Source organism: Candoia aspera, chromosome 1 (assembly GCF_035149785.1).
Source record: "Candoia aspera isolate rCanAsp1 chromosome 1, rCanAsp1.hap2, whole genome shotgun sequence".
Lineage (NCBI taxonomy): Eukaryota > Metazoa > Chordata > Lepidosauria > Squamata > Boidae > Candoia > Candoia aspera.
The window spans coordinates 82467614-82488740 of NC_086153.1; the positions used below are offsets into that span (position 1 = coordinate 82467614).

Genomic DNA, 21127 nt, shown 5'->3' on the forward strand with positions numbered 1-21127 from the left:
AGTGCAAAGTGATGCCAACAAATTGAGTCAATATAAAGGCATACCATGGTCAACATCTGACAGATATTCAGAAGTCCAACAATACTAGCATAGATGGACTCCAACACAGTATAGCTCCCAACACACATTATTCACTAGATGGTTTCCTATTCGTCTTAAAACTAGCTTGAAAATCATAGTCCAATTTCTTTCTGAAAACCCTGGGTGGAGTCACTAATGCTTGAGTATACAGCTGATTAGTAATTGTCCTACCTGAGGGATTTAAAAACTTCTTTAGTGTTGATATCAAAACAATAGTTACTATGAATATAACCTTCATATAGCTTTAAGTTACCTTAAATGCAATTATTTTTAGATTTAATCAAATCATACATTCATCTGCAAGCCATCATATGTGAAGAAATCAAATAAGCCATCATGTGCAGCTTTTACTGTATGGAATAATAGTAGTTTCTTATGTCTGAAGAGCAGGGTTGAATGTCAAATATACAGTGAAACTTTTAAAGCAATATGAGTAATGACAAGTCTCAAAGAAGGATAAAATCAAAATGTTATTGATAAAGGTAGTAATTCCACACTTAAATTCCCTTATATAGTTTCAATGTGAAAAGACTCTTTATAAAATCTGAAAGATCAAAATCTAATTTCTGACAGGAGGATATAACCAACAGAAGATTCTGGAGAGTGAATGTGCAAATTTGCTCTCAAGACTTTGATATTAATAAAATACAGAAAACCCACAAAAGCAAGTATCTACAGAAATCCTGGATTTTGATAAGTAGGATGTTTAGTGGCTTCTCCAAAGCATTACTAATATTTTACTATTTTTAAAATAGTGCTACTCCTAAAAGAACTATAGCTATTACCCACATGAACACTCTCACTGGGTTGCTCTTGTAGACATGAATTGAATTTTAAACATTTTGACATCCATGTAAATCCCAACATTTAATGAGTCTTACTTTCTAGTCAGTGCTATTAGTTCTAATATGTGCTCCTATAATGGCAACCATAAGCAAACCCTTTGGATTACAGTGTCAGTTTATCATTATTAGTACATTATATTTTCAAGATTTCATCGTCCTTGTCATCGTAACCATTGCACTTTTCTGAATAACTCAAACAACATGGATTATTGAAGTATATTGTCAGTTACATGCAAATTCATTCAGCAAAATTAATATTGTAATTAAACGATGACAAGAATGGCAATAGAGGTTTTTATCCAACCTTTTTCCATGTATTCAATATTACTTGAATGTGATATGCTGACATATTACACTATACAATAATTAGGTCATCCTGTCATACTTGAAATACTACCATGGAAAACATGGTTTGTACATATCCACAATAATGATCTGTATCTGAGATTTATACACTGAAAATCTTTTAGTGAAGCACTAATCCCAACCAATGTCAGTTTGAGATATAAAATGTACTGCGGAACCTTTTATAAAATTATGTGCAGTTTTAAAGTATAAAGTTTTAAGACTAATATGGCTTTATACTTCACTAGATTATAAAGGGTGTAGCACGGGTTAGGCTTTATACCTCACTGGATTATAACATGCAGCTCAGTATCCTTTCTGCACATGCAGAAAGGATTATTATTCTGACATAATTAAACAAACTTAAGCATTTATAATTATTTAAATATTATAATATAGAAAAGAAATATAGCATAGAAAATATTTAGTTATCTTTGATAAGGAATTTCACAATTAATAAATGCATGTGAATACTGACATATTTTAAGCTTTTAAATCCAAAGGTAATTTTGATAGTACAGTTCTTGAAACAGAAAGAATTGTTAATCTAAGTTTTACTACAGAATATTATTTTTAACATAAAGTATGAAATTATTCTATCAAATGACAACTAATTTCTTACTGGTAAACTGGAAGGCCTCTCTTGTTGGATTAGGGTCAGTTCTTCATGGTTAGGTTTGTTCTGGGTGACAGAGGGTTGAGACCTGGTTCCATAGCCTTCCTGAGACATTTCCTAGATGAAATATATATTTACACGTTAGTAATAAGAAACACTAGCAATGATAAATTTGATTAATAAATATATAAATAAAATAAAAGGAGAGCAATTAATTATGGGACTGATCTAGTTTTATGCTGAGAGCTTCTTCTCTCCCCCTGTCCACAATTTCAATAAGGCCTCAGTACACTCCCTACTACCTTGCACACATATACTGTACCTACTATATATACCTGCTGAAGCTCTAGAGAAAGCATCTTTTAGATACCAGAACTGGAGTTCATCCTATTTTACTGAAGAAACAAGTTGCAGTGATGAGAATTTAGTGGCATGCCATTTGTTAATATTGTATACAGAATTAGTTAATGGCCATTCAATTTAACACAAGAGCACAGTCAAGTTATACTGCTTGGGGACGGCAAAATTTAAGGTGCACATTGAATGGTAACAATGGTTACTTGATATTGTACCTCTGCCTTTTCAGAAGGATTTAGGATCTTTTAGGAAACTGAATACACACACAGGGAAACATTGGCTGGAGATGGAACTGCTGCTCCAAGCTTGATTTTGTCTTCCCTAGCCATTTTGTTAAAAATTTTGTATAAGGATACTCTGAAGCTGGGGGAAGAGACTGTTTTATCTTTCAGTATCTATGTATAACACCTCCTTCAGAATATAATTTCCAGAAAACTCTTGAATTAGCGTTAAAGGAATAATCAAAGCAACATTTCTAAAACATACTAATAAATTAAGCATCCAATAAGATTAAGCAGAACCTATTTGTCCACAGCACATGAAGTAGGTCAAAGAGCTATTAGAGTAGGTAAATATTCCTTTTACTTCTGTCCCAACCCAACCCCTCTATGTGCTTAAATGATCTTGCCCTAGAGTGCAGATTGGGGTTTTAGGACAGTTCAGTTCTAGTCTCTGTGCACAGATGTTTCTTCCATAGTGGTCTAAATCAAGCTATAAAGGTTAATCTATATCAATGGAATTTATCTGAGCTACAATATAACTTTCAAGTGGAGGTCAGTGAGATGAAAGAAGGGCCAGGCTGTTCCAAAAGATGGAAATTTAAACATCTTTTAATTTAATAATAAATATAACAAGGCTTATGAAACATATGCAGAAGTCAGTTTCCTTTATTCTTACATATACAAGCAAAGTATATGCCACAAAATAAAATACCTATTTTAGCATCTGTGACTAGCACAGAAAAAATGAAGAATGGAGTTTCCAAGTATAGAGGATAAATTAACACACCTTTAATTTCAAAAGGAAATTGTATTTTGTTATTTTTGTCTTCCCTTTCCCTATTGGTTAACAGATTATTTTCTTAATTTGATTTTTTTTTTTTTTTTTTAGTTTGTAATTTTGATAAACAACTGAAGGGGAACAATTATTTTTACATGCGACATTTTTAGTCTTGAAGAAGATGGAAATAATTTTTTATACACCACCCCCATAAGTGCATTCACACAGTTATGGCACTGCTCTTACTGGCAAAAGGATCTGATCCAACTGATTGGCCTTCTGCCAATCCCACAAGGCAAGTTGGTTAAAGCTTTGTTGTGTGTATTAAACAGGCTATTGCCAAAGGGGTTCTCCAAGTCCATAAGATAGAATTGTAATATTAAAAGTTTGGAGTCTTAATCATCACTGTCTTCTCATTTCAGCAGATTAAGAGAAATAAAGAATTTTTGTTCTAATTTAGATGGAAGTTCAACACAGTGAAGTCCGCTAGTAATCGTAGTTTGGCTTAATCATTTCATTTACTCTGATTTCTATAGCAAAGATGTCTATTACAATTTCGGCAACATAAAAAAAAGTGTTGGATTAAAAAAATTCTAATGGAGCTAATCAGTCAGCTTCTTTTTGATACACATTCTTCTTTTAACTATGTGCCAACAAAAATCTCAGAAATCCAGCTCTTCCATTTGTTACCAGCAATTAGGCTTAAGGATGAGAGAGGCCGATGGGTGAATGATTATTGTTTGTGATCCCCTCCTCCCTCCTCCCCCTAGAATTCTACTTGTGACACAGCCCTCCTGCTGGGTAGGCCAGCATGTTCCCCTAGATTAACAGCATGATTTAAATCAACAAATGGCACTCAGCCCTTCCTCAGTTAAAAAGCAATACACAAATGCAGGACAGCTTCCTAATAGGCAAACAAATGAGCAACCCTTTTTTCTTTGAAATTTAAATCCCTCCTCAGAGCTTGTTATCATTATAGAGGTGTCTCCAATAAATCCTCTGCAGCAGCAACAACAACAACAAAAACTAACACTTATAACACTTATATTGTTTATTCAATCAACTGTCTTCTTCCTCACTGACTATTCCACAAATAAGCAAGGACTGAAATAGAATTGACTTTAAAGTTTGAAAACAGGCTGTCAAAGTGGAGAGGAGAGAGATGGTGACAAACAAAGGGACTGAACAGGAAAGGGCACAGAAGAGGAGGTAAAGAACAAAAACTGTACTTTGCATTTCTCTTAATGTGGAGGGGAAAATAGTTTACAGTTAAAACCTTCCTAGTAGTTCAAGAATGAACTAGCTCTAACTGATCTAAAAGAATTTACAAATAAATTTAAAAATAAAACAGCATGAATTTCTGTGCAATAAGATTAAGTGCAGAGTCTTTGTTCCTACTTATTCACAGTGTAACCATTTCCTAATGCAGCTCAGACAGAATAACAGACTGTTATGTAAAATATGATCATGAATTACATTGTTACCCTTTCCAACTCACACATAAACATTCCTGCATTCCCACTGAAGACCCATTCATTTAAACTGCATGTCGAATTGGATCCCTCCATTAAAACAGAAAAACATGTTAATTTCTTATATAATCATGTTGTTTTATTTGTTAAAAAGTCGCGTCACCAAATATTTTAGAAATAACCCCTACACAGATTTGCTGAATTGCCTAACTCCTGCTTGAGTTTGTTGCTTGTTTGTTGTTACTTTAGAGGGTGAAGTATGTTAGAAAGTGAAAAGCCATTATATCATACAGCAACACCATAATGAAAACAACTACTTCAGTTTTCCACAAAAGTTTTAACAGAAGAAAAACATTCTCAGTAAATTCAATCCAGCAAGTCTATCAATGTTAACTGGAAAGGGCATTTAAAAGCATAAATTACACTACTGAAGAGGTCCTGTTCTTTGTAAATGGCAGATTTATTATGAATACTGGTAGCTCCTGAGCAAACATGTTATTTATACACTATTTCTTTCCCCCTTCCAATTTTGCCTTGTTTAATCTGTCTTTCTATCATTAAATATCGGTATGTGATTTTAAGCATGTTCAGCCAAGGGCTCTTTTTCTCAAGTAGCAAGCTTTAAGCTGATGTGTTAATAATTAAAAGGGACATACAAATAACAAAGCAGAAGAGTTATTTGGATAACTTTCCTATATTGTTGTAAGTTATTAAAAAAATATATAATTGTGACAAAGGAAGAAGTTACTTATTTATATATTTTTCTTTTTCTTTACTATACTATTTTTTCTTCTTTTTCTATTTTTCTTTCTATTCTTTCTTTTTTCTTTTTTGTACTTTCTATTTTTTCTATTTACTCTTTTTTAATTTGTACTAGCTTTTATCTCTTTAATTGTAACATTTAATAAAATTATTGCCAAAAAAAAAAGAAATGAGAAGTCAAAATATGATTTGTTAAACTTCTTTGTATGGCTTGTTCCAGATGAAATAAACAATTGTTCAGATGACATGGCAACCAGGAAACAAATAATGACTGGGCCACTTGTAGCCACACAGGTTACAGAGAAGGCTTCATATGTTTTGGAGCCCAACATAAACTATGGTTTCCACGTCATCTGAAGGCAGTTTGCACGTCTTGGGATAAAGAATTATAAATTATATCTTGGGAGGGTTGGGGTGAAAGAATTGTGTCTTTATATTGCAATTATTAAAAATGGGGAAAACAATCCAATCTTCAATTCCAGAGGCTCCGGTCTTGGAGACAACAGAGCCTGAAATGCACACAGGGAAGAGTAGTGACATGTCTCTTCCTGCCAGTGATGGGAAAAAATACAGTGTATTTTTAAAGCTTCGAGAGGTAAAGCAGACAGTTGGGAAAGATTCAGAAACTCATATATGTAGCTCTGCACAAAACAATTTCTGTCCTGTCTCTTTCTTTCACTCTACAACTTCATTAAAGCTACCCCTAAAAGCAAAGAGGTAGCATGGGTATCTGACATCGTATTTCCTGGGCCAGCAGTATAAACACAAAAGGCAGACTCAGAATTTCAGCCTTATTGACATTTGAAAAGTATCACCTTAGATTTAATTCTTGATTGGGGAGGACACAGAAAAGGGAAGGACACATCAGCAAATATATTACATAACTATAAACAAAGGTATATAGAAACTTTCTGTTCTCATGTGCATCAAACTTGCAGAGAGGCAGAGAATTTTGGATGGTTAGTACAGGCTTTAAAGTACTTGGCTGAAAATTTGCATTTAGATTTTCCCTACTGTATTTTGGCAGACACCCAGAGACTGCATCATCAATTATCAATTCTAAAATAGCTGAAAATGCAATTTCAGAATGCATTATGAATTCCTGTCCAACCAGGGCACAGGACAGTAAGCAACATTCTGTAAAGCCACTTAGAGCCTACAAGAATTAGTGGCACAGAATCCCAAGTAAAGAAATAAGCAAATAAGTAAATAATGTTTGAAAGACATAGCTCTATGTTCCTCAAATTCCTATATTCCAATCAGACAGGATTTTGAGGAGAAGAACCAGCAACAGGCAGGAAGATGGGATTAGAAATGTGATTCAGTCTATGAAATAATACGGTGCTTGTGTTTTACATCTATAAAAACCTTTAGGATAAAAACTGAAAATATGAAATGGGAAATAAATTAGTTCAAAATGCAAGAACACTGTTTTCCTAGGAAGTAACTTGGCATGTACTTCTAAATAAGATCATACCATAAGTATGCTATACCTTACAAAATGATTGTCCACATAATTAGGTAAGTGTGCTTATGCAGTTCTTCAATATAGCAATTACAAAATCCTGCTTTAATAAATGATTTATAGCTGCCTCTATAACAGCAGCAATTCATATTGCTTCAGAATGATACACAGAACATACCATACACATATGAAGGCTCTCTTCAGAATTTAGAACTGAACCTGCATAATTGAAAGATTTAGCAAGGATTTTATTTTATAATTATTATCTTTATCATCTATAATATATAATTTAACTTCTAATATTTGTATCATTTCCTATAAGTTGTATTTAAATTGTTCTCATAGCTGCATACAACAATAAATTAAACCACAGTTTGACATTTATGAACTTATGAACTTGCCACAACATTCTCCTATTTGGAAAGACACCCAAACAGGCAAGCCATGGTCTCTTCAGAACTGGAAAACAGTATCAAATACATTTCTAAACATAGTTCAGATAGTTGTAAACCACCAAGTCCGTGAGGATTGAGGCGTTAGATAAACTAAGACATAACAGAACTGTGAAAATACCATTAAAAGTCACCGTCTTCTCTGAATGAAGTCAGCATTGCCAAAATCTGTATTTCTAGCAATAGCACCATAACTTTTAGACGAAAGTCCTAGGCAAAGTTATATAAACAATAAATTTCTTATGACAAGAAGAAAAAAGTTATATGACTAAGTAATGTACAAATGTGATAAATAAATGAATAAAGTAACTAGTTGCCTTATTTTTCCAACCTCGCTATGAAGATATACAGATTAGCAAGTGAAATGGGAAGTGATACAAATTACTTTTCCGTAACAATATTTAAACCTCACTGTAAGTTATTTTAGTTATTTGTGCAATGCAGTGGCTTGTAAAAATAATACAAAGTTCTTAATATATTCTAAAGAACAATGACGTGAAATTTTTGTGCATCACTGGGACATCTTTCATTCAAAGTACTATTCATACCCTTTTTTCATACAATTATTCACCTGAATCAGAATTGGTTAATTCAGAATTCTTTAAGAAAATTCTAAAGCTAAGTAGATTGATACTTGGTTACCATCTGAATGGAAAACCACTAGGAAACCTCAGGAGTATAAGATCAACCAGAAAGTTAAAAAAAAAAAAAAATCCCAGGAAAAGGCAAATTATGAACTATGGTCCACATCCACATGTTATATTTATTTATTTAAAAATAACTTTAGAAGATAACATCCATGTCTAAAATTATCATTATATTAAGGGGCACATACTGTATACTACACATTATATTAAAGAGTCTTTTGGAGTAGGCAGCCTTAACAAATCTAATAAATACATCATCATCATCATCAAAACATGAACTGTGGAAAAATGAAAAGTGTCCTTCAAAAACTGCATTTCAGAATGTTTAAAATACACCATGCCATGAAGGGAAAAGTCCCAGTGGGATAGCGACCAAAAGGGACAAAAGAATGAACAGGGAGTCAATATGCCTTCAGTTGCTCCTCTACTCATAACTTCAGGTTCCTAAAGTTGTATTGCATTAAAACATGGATCTCTGATGCAAGAAGTCAGAAGAATATTTTAACAGTTGCAGTCACTTTAATGCATCAGTGTTTTAAAGCATTATTGTAGAAAAATTTGCAAGTAACGGCAGGGCTGACCTTATAAGAGTCCCCCAATGGGAGGAGATGAGTGGGGACAAATTAGATAGATAGATAGATAGATAGATAGATAGATAGATAGATAGATAGATAGATAGATAAGGGTTTGAAAAAGAAATACCTGAAAAGCAACCCAGAATTTCAGTCATAAAAAATATGTGTAAATAAATTAATAATTTTGTTTAGTCCCTTCTGTGTCTACTTTCTAATAGAGTCTGAAGTGGTCAAATTGTAAGGAAAATTGTAATACTTTTGTTCTTTTCAAATCTGTTCATCCTTGCTCCTTTTTTAACAGTCCAATTTGTTTATTTCCAGGATCAGAAACACAGTTTAAATTATTTTCTATTTTTAAATCCTGTGGCTCAAATTTTATCAGTGTAGTGCATAACAACCATGTCTTCTCTTTTATCTGTTTGTTTTATTATTTGTTTTATTTGTTTTAATTTTTATCCCACCTTTATTATTTTTACAAATAACTCAAGGTGGCGAACATACCTATTTTCTTCTTCCTCCTATTTTCCCCACAATATCAACCCTGTGAGATGAGTTGGACTGAGAAAGTGTGACTGGCCCAAGGTCACCCAGCTGGCTTTCATGCCTAAGGTGGGACTAGAACTCCCAGTCTCCTGATTTCTTGGCCATCACCTTAACCACTAGACCAAATTGGCTCTCTTGTTTGTTTATTTATGTGTAAAACTTACCATGACAAGAATGGAATGTTCAAGAGAATTCTAGAATGTTCAGTTTTTCCTCTGGCTCATGCAAATCAGCCATTCTGGGGGTAGTCCGGCAGATTTCTGGAAGTTTATGATGTTTCCCAACATTGGGGAAAAAAGGCAAAATGCACGGTACTGAATTACACAGATGAGCGGGGCCGATATTTTCCTGGTTGGAATTTTCATTTGTTTTTGTTTTAATTTGGGGAGTTAGTCTTCAGTTTTCATACGTTTCTATATCAAAAAGTTGGGAAACTACACTGTTGATTTCTGGCAGTTATGCCACCAAAAGTCAAAGAATGATCAGAAGAAACTATGGGCGGTTGCACAAGGGAATCCAAGGTCATAGATCATCTGGAAGTGTTGATTTTCCATCATTGTTTCAAAAAGGCCAAATGTTATAAAAAGGAAGATCATGAAAAATGTATAATAATTAACATAAATTACATTTTAGGGTATAACATGGAAAATAAGAAATTACCCTAGATAGGAGAAGACTCTGAAAAATCATGTCATCACCAAGTATTCAGTGTGGAAAAAGAGCAGGAATTTTTATAATTTATTTTTACAAGTTTTAAATTGCCTTACTAGATACACTAAAAGCAATTAATTTAAAAATACATATTAGCCAAACACAGTACATCCCCTACTTTAAAAAAAAATACAGAACCACTTGTTCTTGGGTAATATCTGCTGAAATGCCCAATGCTTGATCCCTGCTCTTCATATCAGTTTAACTGTTTGATTTTATTGTAATGTATATAAGTTATTACAGGAATAGTATAAGAATACTTCTGCATTATACTTCATTCATTCAAGCAATCATTCATTCATATATAGTAATGAAAAATATGTACCATATGCCAATTTTAAAAAAAGGTTAGAGGTGAAAAGGAAAGGATTTGATCCTATGTGCTTTCATGAGAAACTGTAATGAATTCTACATATATGTTCTCTTCACTATACACGTCTTTTTCTGTCTTTTGCTTTTCGTGCTAATATTTAGAAGACACTCCTAATCGCTGAGCATACACTTATACATAAACCAGGTGTGTGCACGCATGCATACACATACACACACCGGCACACACAGACACATACATGGAATATTGTATGCATATAAATTGAGATATTTAAAAGCCTGAAGTGAAATTACAAGCTATAAATAACAAAGTATTGCTTTAATTTCAAGTTGACATTGTAGCTCTGTTTAAATATTACAAAATTTTAAAAAAAACAACCATGGGGTTGTCATAATAGAAAGTGTGATTCTCAGATGTTCTCTCACTCATACACAGACTGTAAGACACATTCTTCCCCCCAAGTGCCACAGTTGCTGGGAGTCCTTGAGGAAACACTTTTGTCTGATCTATATGAGACAGAGCTAGGAATTGAAGATTCAAAAGTCAGCGCTATCAATCAGTTCAGAAGCTAAACAAAATTACAATCTCTAGAGGGTGACAGCTTTAAGCTATCTTGCTGTGCAAGCAGGAATTTGGGTCTCAGCGCTCCATACAGCAGAAGACTCCAATCCGCAAGCCTCCACCAGTGTATATGAACCACAGGGCTCGCTCACATAAATGAGGTCATAGCACTGCCCCAAGCTTACAGCAGTCAAACCACTGTCGACGCTTTTCTGAATAAAGAAAAAAGCAGTTCCACAAACAGATGGTTCCTTTGGATAATAATAAAGCTAGTCACTCAACAATGTTAAATAAGAAAGAAACGAGTTTAGTTCCTTCTCAGGAATTTATTCAAATAAATAAATAAATAGGCATAGAGAAACATAATAAATTGTCATGTTCACTGATTCAATGTAGTTTATACATCATAACGTTTCACATGCCATGGCGCTGACACGCATTGCTGTTTGGGAGAGAGCTGCTGTGAGATCTTGTACCAAGCTCTGTATGTGAAATCAGTACAATGGAATGTGTTTGGGTTATGTTATCTGTTCAAGGCCTTTTCCCGCAGACCATCAGAAACCGTTAGGAGCACCTGGGATTGTGAACTTGAGAAGATGCTACGGGGGGAGGGATTTCATTTGCACCGAGGGTTTTTAGTTTGAATTTGGCGCGCTTTCATCATTCTCAGCTTTCTCTGTGATCCTGCATACTATTCTTTAATAAATCAGATATCTTTGAATTCCTGCTCATGAGTCTGATGGTGTTTTAGAATAGGCAACCATTACATAAAGCTGAGAATCCCAAAGTTGTACCGTTAGCTCCTACCAAGATCAGTCTCTTGTGAGGGAAAATAGTTAACGATGGCTGAGTCAAAATCCACGACCGGGGGACTCAAGGAGACGGCTAGCTTGGTGCCCAAGTCGACGGTCAAGAGCGGAGAGCTGGATCTCACCCCAGAACCTTCAGAATCCCGAGACCTGTCAAGGGAGGAATCGAGTTCCAATTCTGATGCAGAGGAATCTGACAATGGGGAAGAGCCAAAGCAACCGGCACCCAGCAAATTGCTCACAGTTGATCACCTTGGATGAAGTGGGGGAACCCCAACCAGGGACGTCGGGGACATCCTGGAAGTATCGGTTTCGCTAACCCCAGACAATCTACTACGGTGTCAACTGAGAGGAAACCGGGCACGCAAAGGAGAGGGGACTCTCAAACCCCTGAGAGACTAAGAGTGGTGGAAGCCAAAATAGAATCGATGGAGTACATGTTGAGAAACCTGTCTTTGTCACTGGAGGGGCAAGGGAGGAGCGGAGGATATCCCAGCTTCCCGCAACCATCCCCCATCCGCCCATCCAGACCGCCAGCGGAGCGGGGCTGGAGACGGCTCCAGGATGAATCTCCACCCTGCAGAGCCCGGCCATCAGTATCCCCACCCCGAAAAGGAAAAGCTACTGTAACCTGGGGCCCAACCACTCAAGTGACTGCTGGTTCCACTCCAACCGTAGGCAGAGTGAGAGACTTTTCTGTCAAATTTGATGGGGATCCAACAAAGTTTCTTTTTAATTAATGCTAAGAGTTATATGAGGCAGTTTGGGGGCATGCTTCCCTTCCAAAGAGGCTAAAATAACTGCCATTGCCACCAAATTGAAGGGTCGGGCGGCTGACTGGTATGTTCAATTAAGTGATGCTGACTCCCCTGCACTTGATTATTTCGATGATTTCATGTGGGTGTTAAAGCTGCATTTCGAAGATCCTCTGGCCAAGGCAAGAGCAAAGAAGGCACTGAAGGATTGCACCCAGGGCCAAATGTCAGTAGCTGATTACGACCTAGAGTTTAAAGCTCTGGCTGGGAAAATCACTGACTGGTCTGAGTCCACACTAATAGAGAGTTTTAAAGAGGGACTCAACCGGGAGGTCCTGCGTTGGGCGTTGTGTAGAGACGACCTCGAGTCATTGTACGACTGGATCTGTCTGGCAGGCAAGGCTGAGCATGCTCAGCATACCTTCACGCAAACTAGAAAATCTGAAAAACCACCTGCCACCACGAGGGGATGCCGAAGTGCTGTGACTGCTGCCCGGCCAAGCTATAGAGCCTGGGATGAGGAGGGAGATCAACGCTACGCGAGGGGTCAGTGTCTCCAATGCGGAAAGGAGGGCCATCGAGCAGCTGATTACCCAAAAGCCAAGGCTGGAGATTGAGCGGGGAAGCCGCCGGCCAAATCCCCCCCCTCGAGGCGAATGACAGCAGCCAAAGGGACAGCCAACGCTGAAGAAGTAATCTACTCCTTGGGAGAGGCTGAAGACGACTCTAAGGAGCCGGCGGGAAACGCCAGCCACCTGCCATGAAGGGCGCCAGCGGGCAGGTGGAAGAGGATGGGCGCGAAGATGCTATGGTGAGTGCTGATTGTCCCACTTTAGCAGTAAAAGTGAAATTGGGTTCCCGCACAAAAACTACAGAGGCATGGGCTTTAGTTGACTCTGGGTGTTCCAGGTGTTTAATTCACCCCGATCTGGTTGCTGCTTTGGACCTGCCTAGTTTCCCCCTCCAGCAGCCTTTGATCTTCACACAGTTGGATGGTTCAACGGCAGGGGGGGGGGGGCAGCAACCCATTTCACTGGAACTGTGGCAATGCAAATGGGCAGCCACCATGAAACTTTGAAATTCGTTGTAGCACCTGTTGGCAATCCCTTGGCAATCCTGGGGATCCCATGGTTGACCTATCAAAGCCCCTATATAAACTGGGAGCATAGAACTGTGACTTTTACAGATGGATTTTACCAAGCTCCTACAGCAGAGATAGTTGCACGTGGGGGGGTTGGAAGGGCAGTGATCGCCACGCCACGCCCTGACTTGCCACATTTAGAAGGCTTGCCTGCTCAATACCAAGAATTTGCAGACGTATTTGGGGAGATGGAGGCAGATCAGTTATCCCACCACTGAAAAACTGACTGCGCAATAGAGTTGGTCCCCAATGCTCAATTGCCCAAGCCAAAAATTTACCCGATGACTCAGAAGGAACTCGAGGCATTACGGGACTTCATTGTCAAAAATCTGTCAAGGGGGTTTATTGAACCTGCTAATTCCCCAGTTGGAGCCCCTGTGTTATTCTGGGAAAAGAAAGATGGCACGCTTCGACTCTGTACGGACTATCGTGGGTTAAATTCTGTCTCTATTGTCAACAAGTACCCTCTACCCCTCATGAAGGACATGTTAGCTCATTTGTCAAAGTGCAAGATTTTCTCAAAGCTCGATCTTCGCAAAGCCTACTTCTGCATTCACATAAAAGCTGAGGATGAGTGGAAAACTGCTTTTAATTGCCCACTGGGATCATTTCAATACAAAGTCCTCCCTTTTGGGTTGGCAGGGGCGCCTGGGGTCTTCATGCAATTGATTAATGAAGTATTACATGATTATTTGTTTAAAGGGGTTCTGGTTTATTTAGATGATGTTCTCATTTATACTGAAACCGAGGAGGAACACGAACGTCTCCTCAGACAAGTGTTACGCAAACTTAGAGATGCCAGACTCTATGCCAAACTTTCCAAATGTGAGTTTCACAAAACCCAACTGGACTATCTGGGCTATCAAGTGTCTGCCCAGGGGATAGAAATGTACCCTGCAAAAATTCAGGTGATTCTAAGTTGGGAACGTCCCCGCACCCGGAGGCAATTACAAAGTTTTCTAGGTTTTAGTAATTTCTATCAGCAATTTATCCAGGGGTTTGCTGAGATTGCTGTGCCCCTCACTGATTTACTCCGTACCAAGGGCTTGGGGGAGACACGCAAACTAAAAAACCCTGGGGCGGTGCTGAATTGGACGTCTGAATGCCAGGCAGCATTTGAGAAATTAAAAACCCTTTTTGCTGCTGAGCCTATTCTACAGCACCCTGATCCTGAGCGCCCCTTTGTGGTCCAAGTTGATGCTTCTGACTCCTCTATTGGGGCTATTAAGTTACAAAGGGATTCAGAAAATTGCTCAAAACCCTGTGCTTATTTATCCAGGAATTTTTCTGAAACAGAACGCCATTGGCATGTTTGGGAAAAGGAGGCGTTTGCTGTAAAAGCAGCTTTAGAAACTTGGCGCCATCTCCTTGAAAGCGCTAAGTGCCCTTTCGAGGTTTGGACCGATCACAGGAATTTGGAAGCCCTCCGCACCCCACGACGTCTTAGCCCTAAACAGATTCTCTGGGCTCAGTTTTTTAGTCGCTTTAACTTCCAGTTAAAATTTATCCCAGGAAAGAAAAACTTTCTGGCCGATGCCTTGTCACGTTTACCTCAGGACCTTGACCAGGTGACAGATGTGGTTGGGACTGTTCTCACTGAACCTCAACTGGGCTTGGTTGCTGTCACTTGGAGCCAGACCCATGCGCAGGCAACCCCGCCCCCAGCCTAGTCTGGGAAGCGGAAAGTGCAAGTTCCTTGTCAGTTACAGAAGGACTTTCTCCAGGCGCTGAAATCTGACATTTGGTTGCTAGCTAATAGAGACAATGTTTCTTTTGAAAATGGTCTGGCGTGGGTGGAACACTGCCTTTATGTGCCTGAAACTTTGCAGGCTGCTGTTTTGCAGCGTTCCCATGATGACAAACTTGCTGGACACTTTGGTTTTGTCAAAACCTTGCATTTGGTTCGCTGCCAATTTTGGTGGCCAACCTTAAGAAGTGATGTAAAAGACTATGTTGCTTCCTGTCCTGTTTGTGCCATGTCAAAACGAAAAGGGGGGAAACCACAGGGGCTCCTACAGCCAGTGGCCAGCCCATCCCGCCCCTGGGACAAGATTTCTATGGATTTCATTGTGGACCTACCTCCCAGTCAGAAGAAAACGGTCATTTGGGTTGTAAAAGATTTTTTCTCTAAACAAGCTCATTTCATTCCATGTGCATCCATCCCGTCAGCCCCACAATTGGCACGCCTATTTCTCCTCCGCATCTACCGCCTCCACGGTAGCCCCTCCCGTTTGATCTCTGACCGCGGCACACAGTTTACTTCCCAATTTTGGAAATCATTTCTAAAATTGATTTGCACCAAACAAGCACTGTCCACATCGTCCCATCCTCAGACTGACAGTTCTACTGAGATTTTAAACTCCACACTTGAACAGTTTCTCAGAGCATACATTAACTACCATCAGGACGATTGGGTGGAGTTGTTACCTTTTGCTGAAGTTGCTTACAACAATGCTGTGCATCAAAGTACCGGACAAACCCCTTTTCGCGTGGTTTCTGGTCACGACTTTGTTCCCATCCCTGAACTGCCACAGCCCCCTTCCCAAACATGTTCTGCGTCTGATTGGGCTGTTAAACTGTCTGATTCCTGTCCAGTAATTCAACAGGCTTTAGCTGATGCCCAGGCTGCTTACAAATCTCAAGCTGATAAGCATCGCTCTTTCAAACACGACTTCAAAGTTGGGGATCAGCTGTATCTCTCTACTAAATTTATCAAATTGCCACAACCCTCTAAAAAACTTGCTCCCAAATTCATTGGTCCTTTTCCTATTGTTGGTCTTGTCAATCCAGTTACTGTTAAATTGGAACTGCCTCACAATTTGAAATGCTTGCACCCTGTTTTCCATTGCAGCTTGCTTAAGCCTGTGCACCACTCTCCGCGTTGGCACCCTCAACCTCCTCCTCCTGCTCCAATTATGATTGACGGCCAACAACACTTTGAAGTCAAGGACATTGTTGATTCTCGCAAGCTTCAAGGCACCCTGCAGTATCTAGTCCCATGGAAACACTTTCCTCATCCTGAATGGGTGTCTGCCCACCACATTAACACTCCTGATTTAGTTCACTGTTTCCACCTTGCTTACCCTTTGAAGCCTGCTGCTTAATGTATTCTTTGTTTGGGGGGGGCAGTATGTCATGTTCACTGATTCAATGTAGTTTATACATCGTAACGTTTCACATGCCATGGCGCTGACGCACATTGCTGTTTGGGAGGGAGCTGCTGTGAGACCTTGTACCAAGCTCTGTATGTGAAATCAGTACAATGGAATGTGTTTGGGTTATGTTATCTGTTCAAGGCCTTTTCCCGCAGACCATCAGAAACCGTTAGGAGCACCTGGGATTGTGAACTTGAGAGGATGCTATGGGGGGAGGGATTTCATTTGCACTGAGGGTTTTTAGTTTGAATTTGGCGCACTTTCATTATTCTCAGCTTTCTCTGTGATCCTGCATACTATTCTTTAATAAATCAGATATCTTTGAATTCCTGCTCATGAGTCTGATGGTGTTTTAGAATAGGCAACCATTACAAATAGTAAGATATTTCTAGTTAAAATAAGCACATATTTTACACTAAAACGATTAGAAAGCTCTTCATATATACAAAACCCAATAGCATCTAGGCATGTTGCTACTAAATAACATGGTTATTTTTAACATTAAACTAGAATAGGTTTTCTCAGTTGCCAAGGATTAAAAATATGGCTGAAGCCACAAATGTATAACATGTAGTATAACACTATATGCATCAATGAAGACAGAGTTGCTTTTGTGCCAACTGTTTCTTCTCCATGTCATTTGATCCACTATGACTGAGACTTGAGAGATGAAGACTTGCTAGTGTGGTGTAGTAATTATGATGTTATAGAGGAATAAAGAAGAGATGGGCTCAAGTCCTCACTCAGTGAGAGAGCAAACTGGGTGTCTCTGAGCTTATAACTACCTCATAATACTGGTATATGAAGATAAAAGAGAGGGAATAAAAGAGAGAGGAAAAATAGTATATAATGCAATAATAAATTTTAAAAACAATTGGATAAACGGCTGTGAAAGAATTCTAATATTAGCACTGCACCTTTGCACCATTATTTATGGGATGAACTAAGATTACTGGGATAGAAATTAACATTCTACAAACTTCATAAAGCATAGATGTAATTATGCAAGAAACTGCCCAATAAAATTATGGTAATAACTTTGTTACAGAGGGTGTGTCCATATATTGTCTATATATTGAAAAAATAAACAGAATTTACCCAAAGTTTGCAATATTTTGAAAAAGATATAGATACTAGGAATCTAAAATGATTTTCCTCATTTTCATCCCATGTGCTTCTGTGCTTGAACATCATAACAATATGTGGGAGTTCCAACTTGTGTCCTTCCTTCTGGTAGAATACCAGTCACGATCCATATAAATAACTTCAATTTCTCACTGAAAAAATGCAGCTATGATACAAGGCAGTCACTGAATGTGTAAGACATGGAGTCCATGTCTATTCTGTCTCAGAATTTTTATGCAAGATGTTTGGAAGCAGTTTCCAAGTAACACACAAAGAGTTTTGAGGATGAAATCTGTCTCTCTTTCTGATAAATGCAATGCAGCAGGTTACAAAAGTCACATTTGTCATAAATTATAAGGAATTGGCTTGGAAAGGTAAACAACAATAACATTATTAGAAGAGAATGTATGTAACTCAAGGTTAAACACACCCTCTCCAGCAGCCTACACTCAGAGAAGCAGGGATTAACACCAGACAAACAATCAAGCAAGCAGAAACCAATACAGCGACCAAGGAACTGTCGAGGAGACAAACAATCAAGCCGCCAAACAATCAAGCGGAAAACAATACCCTAATCAAGGAACTACCAAGGAGAAAAACACTTGCAGAGCAAGCTACTGTATTTAAACAGGGAGCAAGCCCCACACTCACTAGCACTGATGATGTTACCTAGCCAGGTAATAAAACATCTGCAAGCAAACAACCAAGCTCAGAGAACACCAAGGACTCCACGATAATATCATTCCAACACTAATAAAGCAGATTTGATAATAAGCAAGTATACATGCCATCTCACTTTAGTCAGCAGCATGGCATCTCAATAGGTGCAACTGTACAGTACTTGCTACTCTTAGCTAGACTTGCCCTTCTACTCCAGCATGAAAGGCCTGTGATGTTGCTATTATTCAAAGGAGAAGAGAAAAGGCCAAGACAGAAGGAAAAGGACAAAGCAATCTGAGAGCACAAATCTTTAAATTACAAAATAGAATCTAGGTCACAAACTATTCATTAATAAAGAATAACATTTCTAGATCCAAATCACATGCAGGCATATTTAATCTATCTATCTATCTATCTATCTATCTATCTATCTATCTATCTATCTATCTATCTATCTATCTATCATCTATCATTTAAGTCTTCTTGTGCTATATCAGGTTTACTGAGACAATCACTGAATAACGATGTATGGAATAGAAAAATGGTAATGTACTTAATGTATTATCCCTGTCTTAAAATATATGAAACACAAGAAATAATTAGAGAAGTGGAAAAAATAAAAGCTCTAAAAAATGACAAAAGAAAAATGAACATCAAAATAATCTTTTGTAAAATTTTTGTACACAGACTCTAAGAAGACGATCATAATCATTCTCATGTAAAAAAATCAGTATGAAAAATTTAATAACACACCAGTTGTTTCTGCAAGATGATTGTTTCTTTTTTATTCATCTGTTGGAAAATCTGAAGAGGTATTAGAAATAATACTGCATTTCTTTTATATTAAGTATATTTTAAGAAATTATTTCTGTTAACACAATAGATCTATTATTAAAGAGCATAAGGAACTTTTCAGAGGACAATCCATGAATATTGCTGAATAGGGCTGATATATTCAGGAACTTAATAAAAACCTGGTTGTTCTCCCAGGCCTTGAGATACGGTGGTTGTGGAGCCCCCTTTAGTTGTATTTGGTTTATAGCTGGGTATATTGTTCCTCTGGTCAGCCATGGTTTCTTTATATATATTGTTTCTCTCCAGGGACTGGGTGGCTCAAAATTGTATGTATGTATAAACACACACACACACACACACACACACACTATTGCCTATATCTCCAACTACATAGTGACACAGTATATTATCTAGTGTCCCACAATGCCTGTTTAACATGTCATCCATGGGTTTGAGGTTTGGCATCTTCAGTATGTTGACAATACCCAGTTATATCTGTTGACACCAGGCCAGCAAAGTAAGGCTGTCAACATTTTGTTCCAGTGCTTGGGGGCTGTGCAGGCCTGGATGGGAGGAACAGATTCCGATTCAATCCTACCAAGATCCTACCCCCAGCTGTCTTAGAACCACCTGGATCTAGGAATACTCCATCTTTAACCTTGGATGGGACTGTACATCCTCATTCAAGAGTAGTGCACAATTTGGGGGTCTTCTTGGACTCACAGTTCCTGCTCAATGAGAAAGTGGCAGCTGTGGCCAGGAAGGCTTTCATACAACTCTATTTGGTGTGCCAGTTGCCCTCTTTCCTGGACTGGGAGGCACTTCAGACAGTCACCCATGCCTTAGTCACTTCACAGCTTCTACATGGGGCTGCCAGACCACTCAGAAGCTTCAAATAGTCCACTGCAGCGGCAGTGCAGGCAGTAATGGGCATACCTCTGTATACTCATGTGGTACCCCTGCTTTATGAGCTGCACTGGTTACCAGTATGCTTCCAGGTGTGATTCAAGAGCTGGTTATGTCCTATAAATCCCTATATTGAATAGAGACTGGTTAGCTGAGGGACTGCCTATGTCCCATGATGTCTGCCTGGCCAGTATGAGCTGACAGGGTTGGCATGCTCTGGGTCTCTTCAACTGAACAGTGTCATCTTTCAGTACCCAGGAAATGTGCCATTTGCCCTTTGGAAGGAGGTTCCCCCTGAAATCTGTGTGGCTCCTATTCTGATGGCATTCTGGAAAGCCTTAAAGACCTGATTGTTCTCCCAGGTCTTGGGTTAGAGTGGCTGGGGCTCCTGTCTGATTTGTTTGGAGGTGAGAGTGATTCTTGATTCTTCTTCACTTTTATACTTTTGTTATATTCCATTTTCTATTTTGTTTGGTTTTGTTGTATACCACCCAGAGTCAACTGGGAGTCAGGAGGTGCCTAAATGGAATAAATTACGTAAATTAAATGCTTTTTAACTGCTTCAGCTGCTTCACTAGTGGTATCTGCTTGTGGACAGGGACAGCTTGTACCCAGTAATCAATGTGCTACTAACCTCTGCTTGGATTACTGTAATTTTAAATAAAATGTGACAAATTATGTACCACTAATAACTCCTTCTGTTGAGAATACCTTTGCCAAATTTCATACAGATATTAAGGGTGTGTAGAAAAGAAAAACTTGTTCTCAATGAATTATAATTCTCCTCTCTGTGAATGCAAGGGAGGTGATTGCCAGTTGTTGCTGTAGAAGGAGAAGATAATTTTGCTGCTTTTTTCTATAGAATATATCAGCTGTTTCTAGGTCACGTCAGTGAATAATACAATTTAGGATCACCCACTTCCCCAAATAATCTGACCTATTTCTATATTCTGTGATATGTTTCAGGCATAAGCTGAATGTGACACATGCTTCTATTTACAACTGATTAACAATTCAGG

At 38.3% G+C, this 21127-nt stretch overlaps 1 protein-coding gene across 2 annotated transcripts in view; it reads right to left on the reverse strand.

Annotated features, from left to right (window-relative positions):
- Window positions 1-21127, reverse strand: part of ARID1B (AT-rich interaction domain 1B) — a 422870-nt gene that overhangs the window by 293994 nt on the left and 107749 nt on the right. For both annotated transcript variants that reach the window (XM_063308100.1, XM_063308110.1), the window contains exon 4: window positions 1894-2004. In XM_063308100.1, the coding sequence (XP_063164170.1) occupies window positions 1894-2004 (111 nt within the window). The remainder of the gene's footprint in view (window positions 1-1893; window positions 2005-21127) is intronic.